Source organism: Columba livia, chromosome 14 (genome assembly GCF_036013475.1).
Source record: "Columba livia isolate bColLiv1 breed racing homer chromosome 14, bColLiv1.pat.W.v2, whole genome shotgun sequence".
NCBI lineage: Eukaryota > Metazoa > Chordata > Aves > Columbiformes > Columbidae > Columba > Columba livia.
In genome coordinates, this window is record NC_088615.1 from 1,726,896 (window position 1) to 1,751,332 (window position 24,437).

Consider the following 24,437-nt stretch of genomic DNA (forward strand, 5'->3'; position numbering starts at 1 on the left):
CGCCCCTCACTGCCCACAACATGGCGGGGCGGGGCAGGGCGCGCCGGCGCCGGAAGTAGCGCCGGAAGCGCGGCGGCGCTGGCGGAAGGGGACGGGCAGGAAGCGGCTGCCGGGGTGAACCCTCCCCGCCGCGGCCACAACAACAGGGCGGCGCTGAGGGGCAGGTAAGGGGCCGGTGCGGCGCCGCGGGAGCTCAGCTGCTGGGGCTCGGGGAACCGGCGATTGCCGGCCTCCCACCCCCTCGCGGCGGCTGGGCCTGGCGCGGCGCGGCGGAGCGGGGCTGCTGTCTCCCTGCGCCGGCTGGGGCAGGTTGCCCGGCCCGCTGAGGCCGTTCCCGATGTGACAGGCCCGGGGGAGCTGCCGTCCCCCCGCTGCTGTGGGGCCGGGGGGAGCCCTGGGGCGCCGCCTTAGGGGCCGCCCCCCCAGCTGAGGGCCCGGCGGCGTTTGGGCTGTGGGGAAACCTGCTTCTGTATCGCTTATCTCAGCAAAAATAAACTTGTTTTTTTTCCTCCTTCTGCCATAAGGAAACACCCCTCTTAAATTAGCGCTTGCCAGCCCGTCTTTAGCCGTTCTCTCCGCGTTTTTCTCCGAAGCGGGAGTTTCTGCGGGTCTCCCTAGGGCTTTTTAAGCTTTTTAAGCTCAGTGTCGGCAGCTGCTGCTGGAGAAGGTGCCACAGGGAGCTGCGGGTCCAGACAAGAGACTCCTGAATTCGTTGAGAAAAGTGAAACTCTGTTTTTCCGTCAGCCTTATTAAATATCTGAAGGGTTGTTTTTTTTGAAAATGGGGTCAGCTTTGTAATGTAGGCTGAGATGTTAAAGCAGCACACGTTAGCTTAAAAATAGTACCAAGCTGCATGTGTCTGTGCAGAAGCTGGTGCCTCAGAAGAGAGCGGGTCCTTCTTTTCCCCTTAGTGGCAGGAGCCAAACTGCGCTACGGGCCAAACTCAGCGGGCAGGTTGTGCCAAATGTGTTTAAATCTTACAGGGATTTTTCAGTTGTTTTCCTAGCCTGTTTGTTAATATATTTTTTGCTTACTTTATATCACGGTCCTCTTAATGCTGTATCCTCTTAATGCTGGTCCTCTTAACTGCTGTATTGTGCTCCATGGCGTGCCTGTATCAATCTAGAATTTTTTGCATTGTGTTCTGCTCTCTGTTCAAATGGAATGGTCAGGTAACATTCTCTGGGAATGTGTGGGATATTTCAGGAATTCGATCAGGAATACTTTCATTGGAATCCAGTCCCGTAAGTAGTTTGAAGTCAATTTTGGACTCCATGAAGCTGAACAACATTGCAGTGCATTATTACAGATGTACTAAACCTTTCCAGTGTGTACCAAAAAGTGTCGAATGTGTACAGGCAACAAACTCAGTGTCTTTAGCAGGAGAAGTCCTGGCCAATCCAAGGGACCAGAGCTGTTTCCTGCTGTTCACTGGCAGAAGGTGCTAATTTAGTTATTTTAATATCACTATTTTAAATAAAATTAATTATAACAACATCAAGTTGTTAATTTAAAACGCATACAAAAATGTGGGAAAGCACGTGTTTTTAGATCACGGTGAAGCTATCAATATTTCAATTTTTGTGCCAGCATATAAATCATTTGTGTTGGGGAAGGCAAAACTTTTCGTTTCCATGAAATGAGGTATTTGTTTTGTCTCCTCAGTTGTCACTTCCACATAACGTGAAGCAAACATTGCAGTACGTTTACATCACAGCGAATGCTCTCACAGATGCATCTCTGATAAGTTTCCCAAAATATGTCTGTCTTTTTTTTAAAGCTGTTTCTCCTTGTACGCTGAATTTTGGTTTTCAACCTGTTAAACAGGTTTATGAGTTAATGATGCTTTACCTGCCTCCCAGCAGGCATTCCTCAGCCAGACAGCACTGAAGACATTTCTCATGCTGTTCATCTGCATGAGGTGTTAACTCACCTATTCTAACATTAACATGAAGGTCGTCTTTATTTTAGTTACTTGTTATTGTAATCGATTTGTATGTTTTTAAATAAAACGTGTGTTGTTGCTGTTGCAGTCCTCCTGTGCCTGTATGTGTGCTGCAGGAACAATGTAGACACGAACACGTAAATTCAGTAAAGGGAAAGAGGAGAGGAAATCCTGCCCACTGCTGCTGAGGCAAGGTCCTTCAGTTTTTCTGGGGCTTTGATCTTTAACTAAGCAACATGAATATTTTATTTGATGTTCTAACCTCTAAAAAGAGTTAGTCTGAGGACCTTTAATAGGGCGTTTTTTGGGAGCGATCAGTAGGAGCCTGTTTTTTCTGCTAGACAGAGGCTGTGGGCTTTCTGTTTCGGTGGAACGTGTCTGGTTGGGATACGCTTGGTAAGCTCTGGCGTCCCCACACAGCTTTCCTGCGGTTCGTCTTGATCTAGTAGTGTGTGAATGGGATCTCTGAAGACATTTCACTCAAAAGAATTGGTCTCTTATTAAGTCTGTGGTGATTTCTTCTTTGTCAGGTTCCCTTAGCTCAAAGAGACTTTTGAGTTTATCTGATAATCATCAGGCTCTGCCTGAGACCTCGTGTACTAGGCAAACTACAACTTGCTGGAAGAATGTTGCTGTTTCTTAGTTCACTCAGTTCAGCTCATGGGCAGATTTTGCTGTGGTTTTTGGTAAATGAAGCTTAACTGGTGTGTCCTACTGTACTCTCTGTCTCTTTTCTCTTTCAGTTGCACTGAATTTGCATAACATTGTGAACATTTCCTTTAATCAGAAATCGTTTCAATTATGGGTCCCCGGCGGAAAAGCGTGAAGCCAAGCGCAGTGAACAGGGAAGGCTCCCAGTCCACCAAAGCTGATGAGCCAAAGGACTATATGAACCAGCTCTCTCATGAGGTGCTTTGCCACATCTTCAGGTGAGCAACTTGTCACAAGTTAAATGATTGTTTTCTGGTATTCTTTTCCTAACCTTACCTGCATTGATGCTTGTGTCATATAGTCTTCAGAAACAATAAAGGCACCACAAGTGAACTGGTGGATAAAAACCTGATAAAAAGGGGTGAGAAATGGTTTTTCAGTCGCAGAATTCATTTGGATACTTTGAAAATTAATTTATGTGAACGTCATGAATGGTAGAATGAGGAAGAAAAAAAAGATTTCTTTAATTACGTTTACCGACGTGTGGTAACAAATGTTTAAATACTGATTTTGGTGCAGAAATGTATCTCAGGTATTATATAGCTAAGGTGCATGTTTTGAAATTGTTGCATCTGCTTCATAGGGAACATGTGGTAGGGAACTTGGATGAGTATGTAGTGTTCCCTGCAGCACAGTCCTTCTCCAAGATGTTCACTTGTGCCTATTATTTTCAAAACATAGCATCTTACTGACAAGTTCTTTAAAAATAGTAGCTCTCCAAACTGTTTGCAAATTGAGCATGCTAGTGTGGGCTAGAAAGTGAAAGTACTGTTAATTAAACCATGTAAAAGTATTGTGGCAAATGGTTTTGTCAGCAGTATTTAGTAGAGAACTAAAGCACCTCTCAGTTTTATTATTATATTTGTACCTTAAATATCTTATATTCGGTGTCACAAATTGGTGAGTCATTCTCCTTAGCAAAATTTCACACTGCGTTAAAGTACAGTCTGAAAATTCTGTTTGAATTCGTGGTGTTAAGTGTTAGAAATACATGAATCTGTGTTGTCATGCTGGGGATGTTCTTTAGTTTGGACAAACTCGAAAAGGCTCCACCTTTGATAAATCAGAGGGCTGTTTTTTCCTCCCCCGAAGGTACCTTCCCTTGCAGGATATCATGTGCATGGAGTGCCTGTCGCGGAAGCTGAAGGAGGCGGTCACGCTGTACCTACGTGTGGTGAAGGTGGTGGATCTGTGTGCCGGCCGCTGGTGGGAATACATGCCCACTGGTGAGTGACGCGTTAACGTGCTGTTGAGCAGAATTGCCCATGCTGTCCTGCTGTTTATCATGACACATACAGGGTACGTTTCCAAAAGCAGTAAAAGGAGTTAGATGTTGAATTCCTTTTGACTTTTGTGAGACTTTGAGTGACTTCCTTGCCTATGTGGTTTGGAAAATTTATCTGTGTGTGTATATATATATATATATATTGGATATTTTTGTAGCAGAAATGGGGATTCTCTGTAGCAGTCGGTAAATACAATCTGTTTGTCTGATTATTGTAAGGGAGTTAATCCAAGGGTTAATCCAAGAAGAGGCTGTTTGCATGCAGGCAGGAAAAAATACAATGGAATGAGAGAGCAACTCATCTGCCAGCACTTAACAATGTAAGAATAAATAAGTTTTGATGTCACACCTCGAGCCACCTTCAGATCAATAGATAAATTGGGCAACCTAGGTCAACCCTGTGAGTATTAGGATTTCTGTTGGATTTAAATTACACTGCTGGGTTTTGTTGGGGGAGAGCACTAAAATGGGTGAATTCTAAAAGTTAAGAGGATCTGCAAAGTTAGATTTGATAGGGGCGCTGTCAGGTAGATGGTTAGGCCTCACCTAAGGTGGATGTAAATACAGGTAACTTACTAGTTTAAAGTCCTTTTTATGTGTTGTCTTATGTGGAATAAAGTAATCCTTTGCATTAAGAAACTGTCTTATTTCTTTGAGAATTGTGAGTGTGGTGGATAGTGATGAACTGCAGGTGACTCATCCAGCTGGGCATTTTTGAGCCATGTAGTTGATAAATAGAATTCTGGGAAAGACAGAGATGCAAAACCTGACAGTTTGCACAGGTGCTTCGTCTGAGAAGGGAGAAAGTATAGATAACCCTATAGCCGTGCAGTTCCCTGGAGGAAACCTATAGCAAGGCTGCAAAATTCAATGCAGAAGAGTACGTAGGTCACGATTTCTAGAATCTGGAAGTAGAAGACAAACTATTGCATCATTGAGTAAATCTTCTGACATTGTAGAATTTAAACTACCATATAAAGAGAACAACGTATTTGGCTTTGCCTTTACAGCTGGGTGTCTTCTGTCACACAAATACCAAGTCTGTTGTTGTCATCTTAGGTTTCACTGATTCCAGTTTCCTAACGCTGCTGAGGAAGATGCCAGACATTGAACAACTTTATGGTCTTCATCCCAGGTATCTTGAAAGACGCAGAGTCCGTGGCCATGAAGCTTTCAGCATTCCTGGAGTTTTAGAGGCTTTGCAGGCCTGTCCAAATCTGCTGGTGAGTGGTTCGGCTTGAGAGAAAACCTCCTTCAGCAGCTGGGATGCTGCATGTTAACAGAGCAAAAGAGACGTGGCAGGGACTCATTATTGCTTCCAGTGCCTTGTGTTCAGACCTGGGCTTTGCTTTCAGATCTGGCCGTACAGAGTAGCAGTTAATTGTGACCATATCTGCAAACGTGCAACTCATTTGCAAATACGTACTATTTTTAGTTGCACCAGTGGGAATCGCAGGTGCTCTGAAGTCCAGAAATGAATGAAAACTCTCATCCCTCTGCTTTTGAAAAGACAAGTCTTGCTACAATTTTAAAGTGAAATAACACATTGCATTCTGTATAGTGTGTTATTGAGAAATTAACATGGTTAAGAGGATTATTGTTGCTTGAACTGGTGTTATAGAGTGTTTGTTTTACTTCCTTTTATCCAGGGCGTTGAGACGTCTCATTTAGAGCTGGTGGAAGCTATTTGGACATACATGCCACAAGTTCATATTTTAGGGAAGTTTCGTAATCGCAATGGTGCTTTTCCAATTCCTCCAGAGAACAAGCTGAAAATTCCTATAGGAGCTAAAATTCAGACTTTGCACTTAGTAGGTAAGTGTTTAATGATGAAGTAGTTGGCTTTAATACAGGTGAATTTAAAGGCTTTGAAACTCCTCAAGACTGTAATTCTTTTAAGACAGGGAATTGGACATGTGGCGTTTTTGAAATACTAGTAGCTATATATATCTCTATCTGATAGCAGGTCTAAAGGGCAGATTCTAAAACACTGTGCTGACAAACTGAGGTGGAGAGCTTGCGTTCAAAATGCGTGCAGCTTTTCTTACATGCCACATAGCAGAGACTTCCTTTTTAAAGCCAGAATGTTAATCCAAAGACATTTATCCTTGAGTTTATAGTTTAAAGCTTGTTTAAAATGTTTGTTTTGTTTATATATTATTAGGAGTGAATGTCCCTGAGATTCCTTGTATCCCAATGCTGAGGCACCTTTATTTGAAGTGGGTGAGACTCATCAAACCACAGCCTTTTAAAGATTTCCTTTGTATCAGCTTACGCACTTTTGTCATGAGGAACTGTGCTGGTAAGAGGGATTCATGTATGGAGGGGATGTTTTATCATATAGGAAATGTACTGATTCTGTTAAAGCTGCAGAGGCACTTACTGTAAATGGAAGTCTTAGAACACAAGATTCTGAAGACAGTCATTGTTTTACTCATGGTGTCGGATAGAAATCTCTCTCTCCTGTACTTTATTTGGTGCTATGTAGTTCTGTTGACTTCCTGATCTCGATGGATATTTGTGGACATTTTAAAATTATTTAACATGATACGTTCAATGTTATGAAGTGAACAACCTCCCTTGTCTGTATTGGTTTGATTTGTGTAGGACCCACCAATTCTTTGAAGTATGTTCCTCTAGTGACGGGCCTGGCTTCTGCTCGAAATCTGGAGCATTTAGAACTGGTTCGTGTTCCATTTCTTGGAGGACTTATCCAGCATGTGGTAGAAGATAGTTGGAGATCAGGTAGGAAATCTCATATCCCTCATACTTAAAAAGAAAAAAAAATAGCAAATACTGGAGGCCTGTAAGCCTGGCTTTGTGTCTGTAGTGTATCCTTTCCTGATTATTATTTTAAAGGTATCAAGTTTGGAACTATGGTTATGGTGCTAAATAGAGCTCTGTATTGAGTATTATTTTGATCTTTTAACTGTAATCAACTCTCGACTGATACGCTAACCTTCCAGTTGCGTTTGTTGGTGAGGAGAACCTGCAGGACTGGAGGGGAGCTGGGTGCAAAGATGTATTTTATTGATTTGCTGAAACAGCTATGTTTTGTTAATTCACTTGTCAAGACAACACTGGTGGAAACGTATAATGCTTAAGGTTGTGGTCTGTGACTGAAGTGAAAGAATCTTCTTTTATCTGTTAGGTGGTTTTAGGAATTTGCACACTATAGTTCTGGGAGCTTGCAAGAATGCACTTGAAGTGGATCTTGGCTACCTCATCATAACTGCTGCGCGAAGGTACGGGCCTTGGCATCTTCTTTCCCCATTCTCCTTTTTCAGAGTATCTTAGTAATGAAGTCCAAGAATGTGAAGAAGCAGAACAACCTTCAAAAATTTAAATTTAAATTTTATAGAGCAGGAGTATTCTGTGATTAAAATAATAGGAGTTATATCTGCTTCTGAGTCACTTTGTGTCATCAGCTGCCACCTTAGAGCTATGTCTGAAAAGTGTGGTGCTGTTAGTCTCACAGCTCCTATATTGCTATGGAACTACCAAATCCTGCCATAGAGACAACAGATATCCTCTTAATCCTGCCATTGTTGAAAGAATATTTACATTATATTGCCAGAAGGCATCTTCTTGAGTGGTTTCTATGGCAATGAAGTTTTGGCGTGTCTTCTAACAGGAACAATTTTTAATTGCATTTAGGTTGCATGAAGTGCGGATCCAGCCTTCCTTGACCAAAGATGGTGTTTTTTCTGCTCTGAAGATGGCTGAACTGGAATTTCCACAGTTTGAAACTCTTCATCTAGGATATGTTGATGAGTTTTTACTACAGTGTATGACATTTTTTATTTGCATAAATTAGTTGACAAATATAAAGATTAAATAAGTGGCGTGTTTTCCACCACTTTCTAAGAGTCATTAAAAAGAATATTAACGTACCTATATTGAGGTTGCTGATCTCATGCAGCCAAATATGTTTTTCTTCACTTCCTGAACCTCTCACTGAAGTTGGGAAAGTCTCAGCTTTATTGAAATGAAGTAATAATCTCATCCATTTTGCAAAATTGGACTAAACCAGGGAGTTAGAAAATTATGCTGTAAAAGGCAAGTTTCTGAAGTGTACTGCTGTGTTTGCTACTATCTTTTTCTTAGGTAAAATGACAAATGGAGACTTGGTGAAGTATGGCTTGGCTGATGTGGTTGAAAATCCAGGAATTATTACAGATATTGGTATGAAAGCTGTCAATGAAGTTTTTTCTTGCATCAAGTACCTCGTCATTTACAACTGCCCACATCTACATAACCCAAATAATTGGATCACAGGTATTGCACACCTTTGAAATGTTAAAGATATTGCATGAACAGCTGTGATATCAAACGAGCAGTTTTCTGCTCATAGTACTGCTTGTTCTGTTTCTTAGTCAGTGCAGTAGATGGTGCTTGGTTTGGAACTGTAATGGTGCTGGTAGCAGTCAAAATGGAGATACAGAAGATGCCTCTCAAATCTGGAAAGGGTGTAATGAAAAGTGAGACAGGAATCCTTCAGGAAATGCACCTCTTCTCTTCCGCAGATCATTCAAGGTGGACCCGACTGGTTGACCTCACCCTGGTGCGATGCCATGCGATAAAACTGGATTCTTTTAGTCAGTTCATTGAGTTGTTGCCAAGCTTAGAATTTATTTCTTTGGACCAGATGTTCCGTGAACCTCCTAAGGTGAGTCTTTCAGGGAATGGTTTTTCGTTGTTGCCAGCTCATTGGAAATATGGTGAGCTCCAGCTCTTAAGCATCCTTTTAAATGTAATTAATTAAATATCCTGGCAAATAAATTCCTTTGGTTTGCAGCTGCTATTATGATGTTAGAGAGAGTGATGCTTCTGCAGGTGGGAGCAGTGGCAAGGTATGACCTTGTATGAATATGTGACCAGGAAATAAGACCCACATTGATTCTGTGTTTCTGTTGAGGTGTCTGCTGCTACTTCATTTTGCTGCTCCTTCTTATATGATATCTTTTTTATACTTAGGGATGTGTTTACAATGCTAAGGGGTTTTTATGACTTTGTAGTGGGTGGAACGGGGGTGCTGTTCCCCTGTTGGAGTGTTTTCAATGCTTAGCAGTTTTATTTCTTCATGTTGTCCCCTTTCCCGCACTGTAACACAAATATTTGTAACAGCTGTTGCAATGAAAACGGCCTACATAAAAAACCTGCTTTCTTTGGTCATTAATTCTGTCTTGAAGCTGCTGTGTTCTGGGAGGGCTATATGATCTATTTGTGTTGATGTAACATGGTCTCATAGCGAATGAAATATGATCTGATTGAATGAGATGCTGTGGTTTGTGGAGTTCCCTTTCGGTAGGAGTTCACAGAGGAGTGTGAGCTCTGGCTGGAGCTGTGCAGTGTGTAGCATGGGGACATACTGGGGACAATTTCCCTGTTCTTCATGTGCATATTGTTCTGCTACCCTGGCTACTACCGACTGAATGCTTTTTCTGCTGGCCTTAGGGTATGTTGTCAATGATGGGTCTGTGTTTTCGAATCTCAGCAGTTGCTCTTTGTTTTCAGGGTTGTGCTCGCGTGGGCCTAAGCGCAGGCACAGGAATTGGTGTGTCGTCTGCCCTGGTCAGCAATCAGAACTCTAACAACGACAATGACAACAACAATAACCACCAGAATAACAATAATCCAAACATCCACCACAACAATCACCAACACCCAAATGACCAGAATGAGGAGAATGAGCTGCGGCAAGATGGTCAAGCTGAAGAGCAGCAGATTGCAGCTGAGGGTGAGCTCTGATCTTTGTGAACCTTTGGAGGGAGTGGTTTTATTTGAATTGCCACTTACCTAGAGTGTTAGAGAAGCTGTGAATATACATGGAAAGCTTGTTGCTCGTTCAGTTCCTGCTATGTAACTTCTTTAATCTTTTGGAAGGGCTATCTGCACATCTCTGATACCTGTGCGATACAAACTATCTTTGTACTGTCAGTATGGATCTTAACCATGTAGAGTTTCAGTGTGATACCTGTGAAAGTGGGAAATGTTTCAGGGCTCCTCTGGTCAGAGCTGGGAGTGCATCAGTGTCAGATGGTATATTTTAGAACTTTCCAGCAAAGGCAGAAGTCATTGGAGGCAGCGACTATGTAAATGCTGCTTATGCTGCTCAGTTCAGTAGAACTTTTGAGGAGGACTGGAAAATGTGGCAGAAGTAAACCCCAAAAGTTAGACTGGGGCCTTGGCTAAAGAGATGTAGAAAAAGTCTGAGAGACTTCGTGCAGCCTTGGGACTCACTGGAGGAATCAAGGCAGCTGTTACTTATGTCCTCATGATTCTCTGACTCTCTGTGGGTGCCAGCTGGATTCCTCCTACACTTGTGTTTCCTCTTCTTGACCTTACCTGAATCTTTCCAGCACTGAATGAGATGGAGGAGGTGGCACATGAAGAAGGGGTGGCTGCCGGACTGGGACAGAATGAGGCCCCAGCTCACAACCAGGCTGTTGTTCCTATGGAGGTCGACGAAGAGCAAGCAGGTGACGTTGGTTTGGGGAAGAAATTACCTTTTGATATCCCCTTCTTTTGAGGGGTTAATCTTTTCAGTGTAAGTCTGGTTTTGCGTGGTTTTCTTCAGCTGGGTTGCCTGGTTTGGAATGGTGATGCTAGCACAGCTTACTGCTCTGAAGAAATCTGTTCTGTTTTAAAAGTCTTGATCTGGAGAAAAGTATCTTGATCTTAAAGCCTTATTTTTGTGCTGACTGTAACAAAAGACTCAGAAGGCCTGAATGAGCTTGTTGTGTTCTGATGGTGGTGTTAATGGCCTTTTTTAACTGCAGCATGTGGTTTCTTTTGTGCTTTTTTTCAAGCCAAAATAACTTTTTCTGGTGTTAATTCAATTTACATTAGTGACACACATTAGTGACATAAGGCAGTCGTGATTCCTTTTATAGTCGCTATTTACTGGAGAAAATAATTTTCCACTAAATATTCCAACAATGTGAAGTAACGTGTGCACATGCTGGATCTGTTCACTTTTTCAAGATAGCTCCTGAAAAGGTTCATTCCTTGTGTATCCACAGGCAGAGATGTCATTGTGGTTGTTTTAATGCCTTTGGTTAGTAGCCGACAGGTAACTAACCCAGCACATTTATGCTGAAGCTTGATAGTTCAGTGCTTCTCTGTCCCCGTTCTACTGGTGGGATTTAGAAGGATAATTGCAGGTGTTCTGACCGACATTTGTGTCCTTGTGGTGGAGGTTTCATGGGCTGCTTGTAATATGTAGTTGTGCGGTTACTCGTAGTATTGCGGAAGAACCTTTAAGCCGTTCTGAAACAAAGAAACATTATGGAAAACCTGTGGTTTGTCTTACCTTGTAACACTCTTCCCTTTCCAAACTAGAATGCTTTAATGCTGAAATGCAGTGTTTTGCTCTTCTCGTATTTGGATTTTAATGAGGGAACCACAGAATGGGTGGCTAAACTGAACCAAATTCAGCTCGTGCTGTTTTCTCAAGCAGTTCTAAAAGTTCTTCAGCCCTTTAATCCGTACTTGGCTTATTTTTACTGGAACTGTTGGTGTTCTTCTACTGTTTTCAGGACCCAGTGGCATTCAGTCCGTTGTAAAAGCAACACCTGTTACTGTCCACGATTCAGACAGTGAAGATGAGGAGGAAAACATGGGGTCTTCAAGAGCCTGCATCTCGAACAGCATTGCACAGAGCTACTCAGACGGAGAAGAGAAGAGCAGAGATCCGGTGGAAAGGAGAGAGACTTCAGGTGTGAACAGATGGGTTCCTGGGCACTCCTGAGAAAAACTTATTCCTGAGCTTCAGTCTTTCCCTCTTGTTCAGTTCTATTTCCAGCTTTGTAACAGGCATGCTTGTTTCTTTGACCCCTACTCTTTTCTTCCTGTTAAAATCTAGAATGGAGGTGTAAGGACACATGCATCTGAGCTCCAATCACACAGTCACTGCACAGAAACACAGAAATAGTGGTGCTGCACTGCTCTGTGCGCAGAAACCTGCAGCTCTTGGGTTTCTAAGCACACAGAATGTATCATTCTATGAAGCCAAATTTGCAGCTATGTTGTCTATACGATTCATCTATCAATGCATTGCTGCTGAAACAAAACGTGACTGTTGGGGCAAGTCCCGAAGAGTTGTAGCCATTTTTTGGTTCGTGGGGAGTGTCCTGGACGGGACAGTTTAAGATCTACTTCACTTTGATGAGAGTAGTGGAGGTTGGTTAGAATTCTCAGGGGGATGCTCAGTACTGTTGTCTTCACTTCTGAACAACACTTACTATTACAGCATGTGTATATAGAGGAGGAGGAGTAGTAATATATATATATATATATATATATGTGTGTGTATATATATGTATATATATATATATGTATATTAGTATGACCTAGTCGGTGGTCTGGAACTTGATGGTGGTATGGCAGCTGTAGAAAGACATAGAAAAGGACATTCCCTGTCCATATTACATCTATATGCTGTACATCGCGGCACTAGGTCTGAGTCCTGGACAACATCCATAAACTTTTGCAGTGCCAATCGTGGTTTTTTGGGGCTTGGTTTACTGTAATTAGCTGAGAAGATTAAGACTGGAAACATTAAGTTCCAATTGTGATTTGGACACTTAGAGTGTTTTATTCATTTGTAGACTGAGACTGTTACCCATTGACACCACTTTCCATACCCAGCAGAGGGAGCTAAGGATTGCGATTGAAAGCATAAACTTTAGTCCTGTCTCTGTTACTATTTAATTCCTCTGGCTTATTTCTCATATTTAAGAAAACAAAAGCATATTATCAGTATTTTTTGTATATTTGTCCTTTGGCCTTTTTAACCAGTTAGCTGCTTTGTGAAAACGTGCAATTATGTATCTGGCAATCATGTATCTCATTTACTGACAAACCCCAGCACCTCACTCCAGAAATAGCTGCAAGACATGACGGAGATTCAGCAGCTACTGGAAATATTCTGAAATCCCTTAACATGCGAATAGCAGCGTGGTCCTAACAAGATTTTTCACTGGCCTCTAGGCTGCCTCCTGTGTCAAAGGAGTCTGGAACTTGCTTAGACGGTGTATGATGTTGTCTCCTTGTTCTCTCTTGAACTCCTGCAGTGAGCGGCAAAGGCAAGACGCCGCTGCGGAAGAGATGTAGCGCCAGCCAGGCGGGGCAGCCGAAGCCGTTCCACGCCGAGGAGAGCAGCTGTGAGAAGGGCTGTCAAGTAACGAGCGAGCAGATTAAAGCGGACATGAAAGCAGCAAGTGACATGGCCGAAAGGAACAAAAGCAAAGATTCTTACCCAGGTTGTAGTAACGCTACAGGATCAACGGGAACATCCAGCTCCTGCGGTGCTGTTCCTCCCAGCCCTGACTGCGCACAGGCGGCCAACAGCCCCTGTGCTGGGGCTGAATCTGGGCGCTGTGTCTGCTCGCCTTGTCAACACCGAGATTCCAGCAGGAGAGACGCTGAGGAGAGCTCTGGTTGTTCCAGGTGTTGCTGCTACAAGCCGCAGGATGCGCAGCAGAGGACTAGTGGGTCTTGCGATGCGGAGTGTCCGTCCACGAGCGGAGCCTGCAGGAATGGACCAAACAGCGCTGCTGCTGATTTTGCACTTAGGACTCTGCCCAGCTGTGGGCCTGCAGGAGGGCCGAGTGACGAGAGGACTAGTGGGGGTGCCTGCGGGCCCGCCAGGGACGAGGAGAGCACGGGCTCGCAGCCACGGGGCTGGGAGATGGAGCTTAAAGAAGAGTATCCTCGGCGACCACTAACGAGAGCTAGAAGCAAACTGTCCCGGGTCCCTCTGGTGTCCGAGTCAGGTATGACCCGTACGCATATATTGATTTCTGAGAAAACTACTGTACTGGCATGAGACAGTATTGAACAACTGCAACACCCGCAGATAATACTGACGTTTAATGTGAATTTTATTGGCTAATAATGTAAAACTAAGTGGTTTGCCAAAGGGTCAGGATGTTGATGGAACAGAAGTGCCTGAGTTCGTTGCCGTAGCCAGGTGAAATAACAGGTCTCTGAAAGAGTGCCAGTGACTTTTTTCTCCGTGCAAGTATTTCTGTATGTGTTATCCGTACATACTAAACAGTGTTTGATTTACTCATTTGAAAACCAAATGCAACTTCTTTTGACAGCTTCTCTCTTCCTGTGAAGGCTGTTATTCATTGAAACATAAGACTGTCTCCCCCATTAAAATTCTCCCTTTAAAAGGAAGAAGACAGCAGGTACGCTCAGATCTTAGCAAGAAGGCAAAAGTTAATAACTGATACTTTATCAACCAATAAAGAAAACCATAATTATAATTGAGCCACGCTTGTGCCCCTGCATATAGGATTCTACTTCCAAGTGTATAAGGCGTGGTGATCAAACTTGTTGGAAATTGTCTTTTTTTATAGTAGGTTCGTGCTTCACATCATGTAAAACAAACAAAACCATAAAACAAAACCAAAATCCTGAAGGGCTGGAACGAAGCCAGAGATGTTGGGAGAAAAGAATGAATGTGAGAGGGAGAGTGGTTGTTTCTTCCAAGTATACTTGCTTTCCAGAATACTCACCTTAGCCTGACAGAGCACACTTTGTAGTTGCCTCCTATCCAGGATTCTTCGCTGAGAATTTCTGACAAGTCAAATGAAACTGAGAAGTGAGAGGTGGTAGTTAGGGAAGTGTGTGCAGTGGAGGCAGAAAGGACTGATAGCAAATTCCTGTCTCTGTCAACATGGAATGATTCAAACCCAGCATGTCCTGGTGTCTTTCCAGTTTCTCATAATGTTCATGAGTGTTAACAAACCCTACATCGCCCAGGAGGTTTTTCTGTAGCGAGATGCATCTCAAATGGGAGAAATGATCTTGCTATTAAATTTAAAATGTCTGGTTTCTGCTCTGCTCCATTATGACTGGTAATTAGTCTGTAAAAAACAACATGAAGTATTTTCTCTCTATCCTCATCCGTTACCAAAACATGAAGTCAGTCAGACTGGAGTATTACATTAGGGAATCTTTCTGAAAGGATCTGTTTTCCATTTTGGTTGTTAGGAAAAAGATCTGTTCTGCTCCTGCAGAAGAACGTCTCAGTATTCCCTGTATTTACCCTACACAAGTCAGAACTGTTTTCCCAGCTCATACACATCCCTATATCTTTATGCACTGATTTTCTTCTTTGGAGCGTCAGATGTTGGCTGATGCTTGAGGCAGAATGTGAGACTTGATGTGTCACTTTTAAATCTGTATTTAATACATAGGGCAGTGAGGTTTCTTCTGCCTGGCTGTTCCAGTGCTTTTCTTCACTAGGGTGGGATATACAGCTCGTTAGTGAAGAGCTCATTAGTGTATAACCAGGATAGGATATACAACTCGTTAGTGCATAACCTCAAAATGCTTTGTTACAGAGTTGGAAATGCTGTTCAATAAATAGTCTAAAAATGTGCCGTGGATATGACTGGTTTTTGTTATTCTGGCATAATGACTTTGTGGTTTTCGGCTTCTGTAACAAACCCATGTTTGATAGTAGAAATATTTTCTTTTCTCTTAAATGATTTACTCATATTAAACGATGGAACAAGTCAAAAATTAAATACAGTGAAGTTTTAAAAGCCTGATCACCACCGACTGGCTAACGAACAACTGGAGTGTGTAATGTTGATTTTTACTTAGGAAAAATGTAAGCCACACTTTTTCTTGCAGTAAAAGTTTGGGGTGTGTAACTTTAGTTGCGTTTGTAGTGGAGCGAGCTTTCCACATTTTATCAAACGTGTGTTATATTAAACCTTCTGTCAAGGTTTCTCGGCCCTGGGCTGTGCCCTGAACACTTCCCCACAGGATTGGAGGCTTTTCCCATCACAGAGCGGGAAGGGTTGTGCTGTCTGCAGATATTGTGGGAACTGGTGGGAAATTTCCCTGGTGATGACGATTCGTGGGTCCCCAACTGAGTACTGAATATTATCTATTTCTGCCTGTGAATCCCCTAAAGCAATGGGCTCATTGGCCAAATGAGTGTCTTGTGTTACATATATATTGGTGGAATTTGATGTTAAGTAGGAAAATATCTATTTTTTTACAGTTACTGGTAGTGTAGCATGGGGTAGTTCATACACAGTCTCTAATATTTTGCGCTTCTATGTTGATCATGAATCTTTGTGAATGTGCCGTATGTTTTAACAAAAAAGTCAAGGGAAGCTTAATTTTAGTAAAATAATTGCTCATTTTGATCTGTTAATCACAGAAGATCAATTGTAGGATGTGTTTTTCTCTTACTGTAGGCAGTGTAAGGGTGGTCAGCTATCACCATTTCTTTCAAAGCCTCATCTTTTAGAGCAAGCAGGAGTTTGATGTCATGGGTGCATGAGATGGAGTAAGCAGCACCTTGGGAACATCAAAGTATCTTATACCTGGGAATCCTTTGCAATATTAGGAAAGACTTAGTGACCTGGTTATAAAGAGCAGACTTTCAAGTAGATGGAGATGATTATTTAAAACATTAAAGCTATTTTGGTTCTTGTATTTGTCGAGAATGTTCTGTTCGCTGCAGAGAACCAAGTGTAGTGTAGCAATTCACCTTCTGTTCTTGGCTCCACATCTTTCTGTGATGTTGAACTTGTAGTTCAGCATTCCTGTGTTTCCATCTATGAACAGCCCACCCCCTGCCCCAAGTTGTTTAGCAGGAATGATTCTGAGCAACAAACCTGAAAGTGGTTTTTGCGCAAGGAAAAGAGATGCAGTTGTTTTCAAGCCAGACGGGTATTTTGATGTGCTTATGTAAGAACTAGCTGTTGTTACTGGCTGTTTTCCGCTAGGGAATGCATTGTTGTCTCCTGCAATGGAAACAGAGGAAAGATTGTTCTGGTTTTGTGTTTGCAGAGGTGGCCAAGCCAAAGCCACGGCAAACCACAAAGCGGAAAAGGACAGCGGACAAGTCCACGAGCACGAGTGACCCGGTTATTGAAGATGATCATATTCAAGTAAGGTCTTTTTCCTCATCTGCTACAGGTTTCTCAGCTGGGGGTGCTCACGCATGATGATGGGGTTGCACAAACTTGTCTTGTGTGCAGAGCCAGCTGAGTTCTGGCTGAGGTTGCTGCTCTCTTTGGTCTTAACCGTATATATGGAATTTCTGTGTTAGGTGCAGTGACACTCTTGACTCTGGAAAGAGCAAAGTATAAGCTAAAGCTGAAGTAAAGCTAAAGCTGAACGTGAAGCTTGCCAGATGCTCATGGCTATAGTGCTACACAAAGTCCTACCTGATGTGCAGGGAAAAAGTTCATTCTCTGGCATTTATTTCTGAAATGCCAGCGTGCTGCTGTTAAAAGAAACGTGGGGCATGGAATTGTATCTCTGGACAGAGCAGCTCAGCTGTTACTTTGCAGGATGGAGGTTCTTTTAGTATATAAGTAACGTGAGTTAATTCTGCAGTGAATATCAGTCATGGAAGGAGAAGTTGCGAGGTCTGCCTGCCTGTGTTGTGCCTCCTGGTGCGGCTCCTCTTAACCCGTGGAGTTGTTGTTCTGCGTTTTGTGATGTGCTGATCTGCAGGAAGTCTGGGGTTTTTCTCATTGCCTTCAGTAGTCCAGTTGTCTCAAATGTCTGTTGCAAAAAGAAGCTCTATTATGTTGATTAGTATCCAATTAATATCTTTCTGTATCTGGGAGCATCTTTTACAATTCAGTTTAGTTTTTTTCTTTGTTTTTGCCCTGTAATGGTTTTTATTTCTTTTTTTAATTTTCATCAGGTTCTGACTTTGAAATCCAAAAACCTTGTTGGAATCACCTTGACCAACTGTGGAATAACAGACTTGGTACTGAAAGACTGTCCCAAAATGATGTTCATACATGGTATGTAGTTAATGCCAAGTGTACGTTCTCCATCTGGCACGAATAGAAATTTCTGAAATAACTCAAGTCAGCCCTGTGTGTATTTTGTGCTCAGCAGCTGCTTTGCTGGGGATCAGGCTGATGCTTAGAACACCAAATATTGCTGCTTCTCAATTTGAGTGCCTCTTTCCTTATAAGTCATGGCAGGTTTATTGAGGATTAATATCTGAAAATCAACAGATTATGTGACAGTTCAGAAGATGAGATGTTTATTGAAGAGTAATAATAAAATAATTGGAAGTTGATGAAATGAGTTTCAGAGCACCCCGTTTTTTCCCTCGTTTCTTCCTGCTTCCGTAGCTTATTTAGCTGACACGAGAATACTGAACTCCTTGACATGATAAAGATCTGGTTTACGTTATGGCACTTCAGCTGCATTAGATTCACACGCCAGGGTGTGTGACTAGTCCTGGGCTCAAGCATTGTGTCATTTATTGTTTTCTGCAACATCTACACTAAATAAAACATTAGCAGAGAATGAAGAAATGGTCTATTCATTTATTCCGGAATGCTTCTCAGAGCAAGGTTACTAGAAAGGAAGTAGCTTTATTTTCATTGTGTGGCTTCACGTTACTCTGTACTTCATGTGATTTCTGAAGTCAGTGGTTTTCAGTTGTGGCAGCCCTAACCCATTTCAGGAAGAAGAAGCTTATCAGTAGATAAAGTTTGACACAGCCTTTTAAAGGACTCTTCTTCCTGCATCACAAATTAAAAGTTTGATGATAATGTGGAAGAGATGAACAGCCAGTCTGTTCCTTTGATATACTTAAGCTCCCAAGTATGCAAACTACTTCAGTAATTGTCTGGTACTTGCATTTCTCGTTTACCTTCTTTTGAAACAGTTGACTTTGAAAAATCTCTGACAGGAGGCTCCTGAGGTCTTTTCACTATTATATTTCTTTTAATCATTTTGTTTGCTGATTTATAGCTACAAGGTGCCGTGTATTGAAACACTTAAAAGTGGAAAATGCACCGGTCGTCAATCGGTTTGACTATGCGCAGTGCAAGAAGTTGAACATGGATCAGGTTCTGGATCAGATTCTTAGGATGCCACCGGAAAGAAACCGGATCATTTACCTTCGTCCAATGCAGCAGGTACACAAAAATCCAACACCTTCTGAGACGAATTCCGAGAAAGCGAATGTATTTTAGACCACTGTGTAATTTTATGCAAGTTTGCTTGCATATTGGAGCTGTGAAACACATCAGAAAATAGATATTGGCCATCAAACTCCACAACGCAAGAACATTCATTGGCAAAGCTGCCCTAGGAAAGTTTTACTCCTCTTAATCGTGTACTTGATTATTTATGCTGTTGAAATTTCTTGTCACTGGACACGTTCCCCCAGAATTTGGGGGATTTGGTAGCTGTCTGCTCTTGACTCCCAAGACATGTCTCGTTGTTTCTCGTGTTGACACGTCGTTGTTTCTCGTGTTGACACGTCGTTGTTTCTCGTGTTGACACGTCGTTGTTTCTCGTGTTGACACGTCGTTGTTTCTCGTGTTGACACGTCGTTGTTTCTCGTGTTGACACGTCGTTGTTTCTCGTGTTGACACGTTGTTGTTTCTCGTGTTGACACGTCGTTGTTTCCTGCCTTTCACAGGTTGACACGTTGACTCTTGAGCAAAAGATATTTAGTGGCCCTTACCCATACCATATTTGCATAATTCATGAATTCAGTAACCCCCCTAATGTCCGCAACAAGGTGCGTGTTCGGAGCTGGATGGACACGATAGCGAATATCAACCAGTGAGTATTTGCCCTTCAGGAACTTTACAAATTCAATCTGATTCCGCAGCTACAGCATCAGTCGAGCTGTAGACTTGCTGGTAGCCCAATTAAAAATAAATGGTTCATTGGCTATTGAAGATTGAGTTCTAGATGGTGTGAGGTAGAATTTCAATGTCAAAATGTATCTGATACAAAACGTCAATTAAATAAACTTAACCATTTGAAAAATACTGTGGAATTCTCCAGTTGTACTCCGTCCAGCCACTATGCGATGGAACATTGAAGTAATCAGGATGGCTCAGGAGCATCTTTGAATCTGAAAACAGGTTTCTGTTATTAAAAAAGAGAGAGACTGGTTTAGTGCAAGAAGTCATGCTACTTTCTGGGAGGATGATGTGCAATCGCTGTCAGTTCCTTACTGAGGAGCGAAACTTCCCAGCAGCAGGGAACTGCAGACAGTTGCTCTCATGCTGCTGTTTTAAAGCAGTGGGTTTGTTGTTCACTAAAATGACTAAGAGAACAAATTTACTTGTGAAGTTTTGTTTAGTTGCAGCTATGCTGGATTGTTCCATACAGATAGAAAGCTGTGCTGAAAAGGTGGATTAATTGGTGTCTCGTTTAAACGGCACATATTCTCTGTGGTTACTCTCCAAAGCGAAGGGCTTGCACACCGAGTTTGTAGAGGAGTGTTTCTGTGTATTGAGGCTCATTAAAGGAAAGGTGGTATAACAGCATTTCCCATTTGGTTTTTCTTCCTCCTGCCTTATGTTTCCTATCACTACTGGCCGTAATCTCTTCCTCCTTCTCTCTAGAGAGCTCATTAAATACGAGTTCTTCCCTGAAGCTACACGAACTGAGGAAGACCTGAAGAAATACACTAAGTACCCTTGGGGACGAGATATTTACACTCTGGAAGGTGAGTGTTTATAGAGAGCTGAAAGCTGATGATCAGTCTCTTGCTGAGGTCACTAATTTCACATCAAGTTACAAGAGACATGAACCATTATTCTTGTGAGGGAAGCACAGGACCTTTGGCCCAGACTGGGGGAATGGCAGGAGGAGCGACCTGCGTTAGAGACCAATGCGTGTGACGTCGGTGAAGTTTACCTGATGAAGAGTGCTGATGCTGCCGGAGTGACCTTGTCCTCTGTGCACTCCTCCTGTCTCGTAGGCATTGTGGACGGTGCCCCATACTCCATGATCACCGACTTCCCCTGGCTGAGGTCTCTGAGAACAGCCGAGCCAAACAGCTACGCTCGCTACGACTTTGAGGATGATGAGAGAAGTGAGTAATCTGTCTCGATGCGTTCAAAGAACTTTAACTTGTTGCTTGCTCCCAAGCTGACAATGCATTCCTTTAGTTTTCAGTTTTCTAGTTCTTATGGTATTTTTGGTAGTAGTTGTACTTGTAGCAGAGTGGGGAGCTGAATGAAGAGAGGGTCCAGCACAGGAACGGGCCGTAGCACTGAAAACAGTGAATCAACCAGCTGGAGACCCCCAACACTGACAAAATCAGAGCACCTGGGTGGTGCTGAGCCTGAAAATGTGGTGGGTTTGTCAGACCCAGAAGAGCAAGTGCATTTAAAACGCACACCAAACCCATGCTGTGATGGGTGGTCCCAGCGTTTCGTGTTCGGTGGAGTTCCCTGGCGTTACTGGTGATGGTCCAGCTGGACCGAGCCCAGCAAAGTGAGACTCAAACTGGGGAGAAGAGAGGAAACAACTGGACTTGAAAACTCTGGAACAGAAATTATGGGGGTTGGAGTTTAGCATAGATGTGCCTCTTTTTATTTAAAAACTTGTTGTATGTTATAGTGAGCAGATCCTAGGGGCCAATTAAGAACCTTGCTTGGTAGCAGGATAAAAAATACATTCTTCCACTATTTAATTAGGAAAACCTTGGAATCTCCTTCATTAGAGATATTTTTAATTGATATCATTTTGGATATTCTTATTTAGCTTCATTTCAATGGAATGAAGCTCAAGAGGATAAGGAAAAAATCTTTTTTGGCTATAATTCTCTCTGATTTTTTTTCTTTTTGTTTGAAACTAATTCATAGACTTAATGCTTGTAGTTCAGTGTGTAGTCTGAATTATAAGAAAGATATATATTTGGTTTAAAAGAGTAATTAGATTAAATATGAATTTAACGCCATAAAAAATAAAGAAAAGATTGGAGCTTTATCCCTAATGGCTCCTGTTTATGAAACATGTGAGTGGTCACTGCAATGGACAACCTGAGTAAGTCTCAGGGAGGTTTTGTCATTCGCTGGGATTCCCTTCACTCGCAAACATGTGGACTTTGTGCATTAAAAGAGTATTGGAGCTATTTAAAGGTTTCAATGTGGGGAAGGCAGAATACGTTTGCTGCTTCAACGAAATTCCTTAAGCGTGGTTGCTCAGTGGAAGATTTTTGTTTGCTTTGTTTTCCAAGTCTTGTTTAATTCAAACCAGATTTGCTTGTGAATTTCTTCATAGGAAAGACTCTACTTTTCATTCTTATGTGCCTTCCACAGCTACTATTTACGCACCGCGGAGAAAAGGACAATTGTCCGCGGACATCTGCATGGAGACAATAGGAGAAGAGATCTCGGAGCTGCGGCAGATGAAGAAGGGCGTGTTCCAGCGGGTGGTCGCCATCTTCATCCACTACTGCGACGTCAACGGGGAGCCCGTGGATGACGATTTCATCTGAGCGGCCCCCGCCCTGACCCCGTCTCCTGCGGAGCCGCTGGGCGCTGCCGCCCGGGGACACGCGTGGATCCTTTGGGAACGCAAAGCGTTTTCGTGAAACACATACGTAGCGGTTGCTCTCGCACGGTTTGGAAAAGAATATGTAGTAAATGTATAATGAAAAGTAAAAATTGTATACTAAGATTTGTACATAGAGGAAACAAAAGAAAAACTTCCTAATACTGAGACTTTATTTCATATGTTTATACAATTTAATTTAAATTCCATTTTAATGAAGGCCAATAATTAGGAACAGGGAAGAATATTTTAATTTTCACCCCATACAATTCATAGCAGTATTTTTTTTCTTATGAACGAAATCCCATTTGCTGTGTTCAAAAGAGTCACCAGAGTCTCTTTTAATCTGTGCCTTTTTCTTGAGCATTTAAGAGTCCGGTCTGAGTAAACATGTTGAGCACAACCTTTGTGTCCTGTGTGCATCTTTTAAGGAGAGAGAATTATTCTACAGCTGTTGCAAAGAGGCCAAAAGCAGAACAAAGTGGCAAAGTTGGTGATCTGTGGTCGTTCCTGGAGTTCGTTAGAAACACTTCTTGGGAAAGAAAAATCCCACGTTTAGCACGTTGGAAACTGAAGTTCCGTTCTAAAGCGTTTTGTACTGTTAGATTTCCTTTTAACAGCGCATTTAACTCTAATATGAAAAATAAGTTGCTAATTGTTGGTTGCACTCTTGAACGGGCATCTGCACACATTAGCTGGCTCAATGCTGAATTTTCCCTTGAGCCAGGCAGGAGAAGGGATGTGTAATTGCGTAGTTGTAGCGGTGTTGTTGCAGGAGCCATCTGACTCAGACGGAGCTGTCAGGCTGATTCATGCTTGCTCATGAATGCAGATTTTTCCATACGGTCAGTAAATGCTGCTCTTTGCCCCTGTATATTGTATATGCCCCTGGTTCCCACCTTATCCATAGATGTTTTGCATGGATGGCCAGAATTTGCTGCAGATGGCACATGGAGGTGTAAAAGCGCCCAGGTCAGTGTTACAGTGGCTGGTTCGTGCGCTGTTGGTCGGTGCCTCGTGGGTGTGGAACTCGCAGAGGCTCCCGGGCTGTGAAACGCGTGTGTGCGGGGCTGGGGCTGCCGTGTGTGTCCCGTCACCCGGGCTGGGGCTGCCGTGTGTGTCCCGTCACCCGGGCTGGGGCTGCCGTGTGTGTCCCGTCACCCGGGCTGGGGCTGCCGTGTTGTGTCCCGTCACCCGGGCTGGGGCTGCCGTGTGTGTCCCGTCACCCGGGCTGGGGCTGTCGTGTTGTGTCCTGTCACCCGGGCTGGGGCTGCCGTGTGTGTCCCGTCACCCGGGCTGGGGCTGCCGTGTGTGTCCCGTCACCCGGGCTGGGGCTGCCGTGTTGTGTCCCGTCACCCGGGCTGGGGCTGCCGTGTGTCCCGTCACCCGGGCTGGGGCTGCCGTGTGTGTCCCGTCACCCGGGCTGGGGCTGCCGTGTTGTGTCCCGTCACCCAGGCTGGGGCTGCCGTGTGTGTCCCGTCACCCGGGCTGGGGCTGCCGTGTGTGTCCCGTCACCCGGGCTGGGGCTGCCGTGTGTGTCCCGTCACCCGGGCTGGGGCTGCCGTGTTGTGTCCCGTCACCTGGGCTGGGCCATCAACCGCCGCCTCATCTGCTCATCATGCATTTCCCAAATTGCAGCGTTACCAGCCTAACAATGACAATTTGCTGACTTACTCTGGTAAAAACCACAGGGCAGATTCGTCTATACTGTTGTACAATTTTACGCATTACTGTTAATGATTTTGATTCTTTGGTATCAACGTGGCTATTGGGGGTTTCTGTGACGTCGGCTCTGTAGAATTGAAGGGGCAAAACTGCTAAATGCAGCAAAGCCGGTGTTGGTTTTCTCTGCGTCTGTCCCTCTGTGGAAAGTCTTCGGGTAACGTGGGACTAGAAATATATTCAATAAGAGGAAGAGAACGGGGCCTCACGGAAGCAGCAGGAGATCGGGTACCGCAGCATCGTCTCACAGCTGCTCCCTCTAATGGAGAGGAGTGCTGGATACCAGGTAATGATGTTACATTCGCTTCAGTGTGGGATCAAGGTAAATGGTTTAGTTGTAACAAATATGTTTAACCATAGACAATATATTCAGTGATAATCAGACAAACCGTAATTGTGACCCTTCCCAGAAGTGTTTCGGGTGATCTGAGTCATTGATTCAGTCATGTTTAC

The 24,437-nt window shown here is 43.3% G+C and overlaps 1 protein-coding gene across 8 annotated transcripts; it reads left to right on the plus strand.

The window, feature by feature from the left end:
- The first annotated feature begins 34 nt into the window (after nucleotides 1-34).
- Nucleotides 35-22,665, plus strand: FBXO38 (F-box protein 38). 8 transcript variants are annotated; one of them, XM_065029465.1, is made up of 23 exons: nucleotides 93-164; nucleotides 2,034-2,134; nucleotides 2,733-2,874; nucleotides 3,749-3,882; nucleotides 5,001-5,164; nucleotides 5,591-5,756; nucleotides 6,106-6,243; nucleotides 6,549-6,686; nucleotides 7,093-7,186; nucleotides 7,599-7,729; nucleotides 8,049-8,219; nucleotides 8,468-8,610; nucleotides 9,459-9,681; nucleotides 10,304-10,423; nucleotides 11,483-11,662; nucleotides 13,019-13,720; nucleotides 16,770-16,870; nucleotides 17,638-17,740; nucleotides 18,708-18,874; nucleotides 19,384-19,529; nucleotides 20,324-20,427; nucleotides 20,683-20,796; nucleotides 22,028-22,665. In XM_065029465.1, exons 3-23 carry the CDS (start codon nucleotides 2,747-2,749, stop codon nucleotides 22,204-22,206), a joined length of 3,546 nt encoding a protein of 1,181 aa, XP_064885537.1. In that variant the 5' UTR covers nucleotides 93-164; nucleotides 2,034-2,134; nucleotides 2,733-2,746; the 3' UTR covers nucleotides 22,207-22,665. The 8 variants fall into 8 exon arrangements, with proteins under 8 accessions (XP_064885534.1, XP_064885535.1, XP_064885542.1 ...); XM_065029468.1 differs by having other exon boundaries at nucleotides 5,077-5,164; XM_065029464.1 differs by having other exon boundaries at nucleotides 103-164; nucleotides 2,034-2,139; nucleotides 2,689-2,874.
- The last annotated feature ends 1,772 nt before the right edge of the window (nucleotides 22,666-24,437 follow it).

What these genes read in the sequence shown, in the direction of transcription:
- FBXO38 (XM_065029462.1), top strand. Translation starts at nt 2,747, where the DNA reads ATGGGTCCCCGGCGGAAAAGCGTGAAGCCAAGCGCAGTGAACAGGGAA. An exon ending in TCAGACTTTGCACTTAGTAG is followed by an intron (nt 5,757 to 6,105) that starts GTAAGTGTTTAA and finishes ATATATTATTAG; the next exon opens with GAGTGAATGTCCCTGAGATT. An exon ending in TGTCATGAGGAACTGTGCTG is followed by an intron (nt 6,244 to 6,548) that starts GTAAGAGGGATT and finishes TGATTTGTGTAG; the next exon opens with GACCCACCAATTCTTTGAAG.